Source organism: Hemibagrus wyckioides, linkage group LG01 (assembly GCF_019097595.1).
Source record: "Hemibagrus wyckioides isolate EC202008001 linkage group LG01, SWU_Hwy_1.0, whole genome shotgun sequence".
NCBI lineage: Eukaryota > Metazoa > Chordata > Actinopteri > Siluriformes > Bagridae > Hemibagrus > Hemibagrus wyckioides.
In genome coordinates, this window is record NC_080710.1 from 31,465,283 (window position 1) to 31,470,779 (window position 5,497).

The 5,497-nt window shown below is 41.7% G+C and overlaps 1 protein-coding gene across 4 annotated transcripts in view; it reads right to left on the reverse strand.

The window, feature by feature from the left end:
* Positions 1–2,678: 2,678 nt before the first annotated feature.
* The window catches only part of telo2 (TEL2, telomere maintenance 2, homolog (S. cerevisiae)), a 22,510-nt gene continuing 19,691 nt past the window's right edge, over positions 2,679–5,497 (reverse strand). The window contains exons 17-22 of one of the 4 annotated variants that reach the window (XR_009206025.1): positions 5,042–5,130; positions 4,822–4,921; positions 4,652–4,716; positions 3,884–3,999; positions 3,092–3,237; positions 2,775–2,921 (exon numbers count right to left, since the gene is read on the reverse strand). Coding sequence is in view for 2 of the 4 variants with exons in the window: in XM_058402399.1 (XP_058258382.1) it covers positions 2,809–2,921; positions 3,884–3,999; positions 4,652–4,716; positions 4,822–4,921; positions 5,042–5,130 (483 nt within the window). In the remaining 2 variants the exon portion in view is untranslated. The other 3 variants (XM_058402399.1, XM_058402409.1, XM_058402419.1) reach the window with 3 other exon arrangements.

A 5,497-nucleotide genomic window follows, 5' to 3' on the forward strand; every position in this document is an offset into this window, starting at 1 on the left:
GTTTTTAGACAGATGGTATTCTCAGTCTGTGAACCAGTATCAGGATGTGTTTATGGAGAGAGACTCAAAGCACTTCTGTAAGCTTGAACTGAATATTTTTCATAAATTTGATTTCTTACATCATGAGAGATGTTTATTTCTGAGCATTTTCTCTTATTTACTAACATCCACATGAAATAATCTCTAAACATTTAGCGTTACACAACATACGAGAAAGTTCTTATTACAAATACTGTTTGATTAAAAAACCTGGATAGAAATAGTGTGTGAAAGTAACCTCTGGACAAATGGTTGATTTTGTTCTTTTTTGTGTTGCTTTATGTGCAGAAAAGATGCAGAAACGGGGAGGTATAAAGTCAGATTGTGTGTGCTTCAGTAAAACACACCTGCTGTTCATAAAGATTCAGTTTCTAAAGACTCTTACTGCCAGAGCTGAGAAACGCTGCAGTAAAAAACACGGAGATTTTAGAGATGAAGAGCTTTCTCACAGCATCAATGACATACAGTGAAGTTTTTAACACACACACATGAAATATTCACAGAATTGTGTTTGGAAGTTAAAACAAATCACAAATACACTATTATTTATACTGAAAAACTACAGAAATGTTCAAATACTGATCTACAATCATTTGTTTATTATTCCAATTTGTGGTTGGATCTTAAAGGTAATAATCTACAGTTCACAGCCACTGTACATCACTAGCAATGTGTTCCTGATATTTAACAGCAATAAGAAATATTTATCTACTATAATACTCATTATCCCATCATGATAGATAGAGAGAAAGAAAGAGACAGAGAGAGAGACATCAAATAAAAAAGCTGCAGGGGGAGACAGTCAGTGGTAGAGACCGATGGAAACAGAGAAAAAGAGTGTGAGGCAGGCAGACACAGATGAGAGCTGATGCTGTTATATCTGCAGTTTTACAGATGCAAGATGCATTGTGTCTCATTGTGTTGCGTTGATCTGATTTGATCTTCTGTCTCAGTCTTCTGTCTTGATTCTGGGACTGATTGTGTAGTGACCCTGCCTGCTACATCAACCCTGCTTTTCTTCATGTTGTGTCTGATTTTTCTGTCCATGACCCAGTCTGCTTGGACTTTATCTAAATAAACATACACATGGAGGTTTACAGTAACTCCCTGAGTCCTGCACTGGACTTTATGTTCTCAGGAAGAACAACCCAAAAAGTCCATAAGGAACCAGAATATTCCACACTACACTAGTTAGAAATGAACTCTGGATTTGGATCAGTGTTGGACCTCAGTGTGTAGTTAATATAAAGAGATAATAACTGTGTTTGGTTTCACGTGTAGAATACAGTCTGTGTTTCAACTCAATCAATTTATTCCGTATTTCATTCCCTTAAAAAAAAGGATTCATGGAACAGGCGTGAAGGTGAAGTGAGCATGTAGCAGATAGTGAGATTCTACCAGCTTTCTTTAAATGATCTTCCAGTGTTTTTTTTGGTCAGTTTTATTCTGCTGGACTTGTGTATTCATGAAGCGCTCCATCTTCATCCTGTTCTCTCCACCGTGCTCAAACACGTGCTCCGTGTTCAGGAACGTTATTATGTGCTAATCAGATCCCAGCTACGAGCCTGAGGGTGTCATCTAACATCACGCCGCATTGAGTAACCGGTCCCTCTGGAGGAATAACATAAATCACAGAGTCACAGAGGAGACATTAGAGGAGGACGTTATCCAGCTGAAGAACACGGCCGAGCGCGGCAGGGTGTAAACGATAGAGACCGATCGTAGGAAGTGGTGTTAAAATGTAGCCGTATTGAAGACCAGCTCGTATCTGAGATCGGCTTTACGGATACACACTGATCCGTTTCTACTCCTTAATCTCTCCTGTGAAAGATTTATTATTCTGTGAAACGTCCAGCAGGCTTTAAGAAATATTCCAAATAATCATTGGTGAGTTTTGGTGCCTTCACATGACAGATGTTTTGCTGCAAGGTGTGGGTGTGAGCTCAGTAAAATCCATGAGGAAGAAACAATAGAGAGAAATCAGAGGTGTGGAATAAAGCCGGCGTCATTAGGAGGTCATTAGGACACAGGAGGACGTGATTCAGGTGGAGTTCAGCTTCACAGAGCTGCACTAAACAAGTTCACCAGCCTCTTTGTTTCTCTCTCAAATTAACAAGACAAAAACACACAGCTGGTCTTTGTCGAAGTGTAAACTCCTCTGTCTCCTCTGAAGATATCTGATAGTGCAAAGTTCCAGCTTTATCTCTGACCGTTACAAAGCTCTGACACTGGACACTCCTTCTATAAAATACTATGGAAGCATCTCCTTACAGAAAACCTTACCACATCAACCATTCTGTCCAAATCCACTTAAGCTGTTACTACCATTACTGTCAGTGCTGCTGTTCTAGAAATTTACTGACCACCTTCTGACCAATCAGAATCCAGTGGTGTAACATATAAAGTCCTGGCTTTCTGTGAGCTCTTCCAAGAGAAGAGGAGTTACAGTGTGGAAATCTGCATTAAGGAACCTTTTTTGTTAAACATAAGATTGTATACAGGTGTGTGTGTGTGTGTGTGTGTGTGTGTGTGTGTGTGTAGTACATTTGTCACATATCCTGCTTTTACCTTGTGTTCAGATTTCTTCCAAATGATCAGACACTACATAGGAAATAAACAAAAACCCACAATATTAATCTTTCTATAAAATAATTTATTTCACTCTTTATCTCTCGCACACACACACACAGCTCCAGGCTTATTTAGGGGAGTGCTGCTTTCTGCTGATGCAGTCCTCACACACACACACACACACACACACACACACACTCAGGTTTCCTGCATGGGGTTTTGCAGGTGAGTTTTGAGGTTTTTTTCCAGCAGCACTAAACTCTGTACAGCCAAATTCCTGCAGTCTGCATCAGGATCAGTCTCTGCTACATCTACACACACACACACACACACACACACACGTTAATTTAATTAACAGTCATTTAGTGAAAACTGAAAAGAAACTAATGTTTCCCTTCCAAAATGCTGTTTAAGGAGAATTCCATGATGTGAGGTGTGATTCAGTGTCGTTCTTGGTGTGATTATATTAATAAGATCTCACGTAAGCTTTGGTCTCATTTGCGTGATTTAGTCGGAAAGATGGCCCTAATCGCTAGCTAGGCTTTACTTGGTTATCCGTGATCCCTGCGTTGCCTAGCAACAGTATCCTCCAGCTTGACACACTGAGTGTTCTGTTCCTGGTCCACTCTGAACACAGAAATATGGGACGAACATGTGGAGTGATGTTTGGATTGATTTTGTCTTTTATTCAGCACTTTTGATAGACCTACACATAACCTTTAACCTTTATTCATGTGTTTAGTGGTTCAGGTCAAGCCTCTTGTACCCGAGTCTCCTGTATGACTTTCCTAACCGAGTTTCTTGTTTTAATTACCTGTCCAAGTTTCCTATCTGAGTTTCCTGTCTGCTCAGAGTTTCCTGTCTCAGTTTCCTGTCTGGTCAGAGTTTCCTGTCTCAGTTTCCTGTCTGGTCAGAGTTTCCTGTCTGAGATTCCTGTCTGGTCAGAGTTTCCTGTCTGAGTTTCCTGTCTGGTCAGAGTTTCCTGTCTGAGTTTCCTGTCTGGTCAGAGTTTCCTGTCTGAGTTTCCTGTCTGGTCAGAGTTTCCTGTCTGAGTTTCCTGTCTGGTCAGAGTTTTCTGTCTGTGGTTCCTATTTGAATTTCCTGTTCTAGTTTCCTGTCCCAGTTTTTTAGCCCTACAGTAAGTTACACCTTTTAGTGTCCTATACATGTTTCACCTCCACCTTTCTGTCTGAGTTTTAAGTTAAAGTTTTGCTTGTGAGTTTGTTCTGAGTTTGGAGATTTACATTACAGTTTCATGTGATGATTCCACTACCTGCGAGCCATGACCTGGTCTCCATGAGATCATCACTGAGTTCCACTAGCAGATTTTCACTGGGCATGCTCAGAAACACAGCACACACTGAGAACAACACACCTCTCCTCACCATCCTACAGAGAGAGAGAGAGAGAGAGGAGAGAGAGAGAGAGAGACAGACAGAGGAAGAGAGAGAAGGGGAGAGAGAAAAAAAGAGCAGAGAGAGAGAGAGAGAGAGAGAGAGAGACAGACAGAGGAAGAGAGAGAAGGGGAGAGAGAGAAAAAGAGCAAAGAGAGAGAGAGACAGACAGAGGAAGAGAGAGAAGGGGAGAGAGAAAAAAAGAGCAAAGAGAGAGAGAGAGAGAGAGAGAGAGAGAAAGAGAGAGTAAGGGAGAGAGGGAGAGAAGGAGAGAGAGAGGCAGACAGAGAAAGAGAGATAGAGAGAGACAGAAGAAGAGAGAGAGGCCGTGAGAGAGAGACAGACAGAGGAAGAGAGAGAAGGGGAGAGAGAAATAAAGAGAGAGACAGAGGGAGGGAGAGAGAAACAAAGAGCAAAGAGGAGACAGAGAGAGAAACAAAAAGCAAAGAAAGAGAAAGACAGAGAGAGACAGGAAAGAGAGAGAGAGAGAGAAAGAGAGAAACAGAAAGAGAGAGAGAGAGACAAACAGGCAGACAAAGAGAGAGAGAGAGATTTGAAGATTTTACTCAGTCATAGCAGACTGCTGTGTGTAGTAAAAGGGGCGGAGCCACCAGGCGGGGGTTGTGTGGTTTAAATGGGACACTTACTGGTCAGCATGGAAACGTATCACCCACACAAAGTCCAGAAGAGCTTTGCCCATCTGGGTCGCCACCTACAAACACACACACACACACACACACACACACACACATACACACAATGCAGTACACTCTTAGATTATAAAAGTGTGTGTGTGCGCGTGTGTGTGTGTGTGTACCGGAGCATTGATGGCCAGGTGCATTAGCAGACCAAGTGTGTGTACCAGTCTTCCCAGCACCAGGTGGTCACTACCCAAAAGGTCAAAGGTCACCTGCGGCCTTTTAAAAATAAATAAATAAATCACAAGCACAGCCGGACACACACACACACACACACACACACACACACGGACACGGACACACACGGACATGGACACACACACGGACACACACACACACCTGTCGTAGTTTCTCAACAAGGGAAAGAAGAAGTAGCCAGCGACAGGAGCGTAGCGGTTCGGAGTGACTTTATGTGGCTGGGACACACCCTGAGAACACACACACACACACACACACACACACTTAACCAGAACATTTATGGTGTATTTAATACATTACAGAATTTTATATGTTTAGATGTGTATAAATGTGTGTACAATTAAGAATATTATTATAATAAATAATACGTTTTATTTATAGGCGCCTTTCTCAACACTCAAGGACACCGAACAATAAGTTACAACACAAAGCACACAGAAACAATACGACAAAAAACAAGCAACAATCACAAAAAACTAAATACAGACGAGACTGAGACTGTGTGAGAGGGCAAGGAAGATTCAGGAAGAGTAAGCAAGCTTAAACAGGTGAGACCTGAGTCTAGATTTAAAGATAGACAGAGAGTCAGTGTTATGA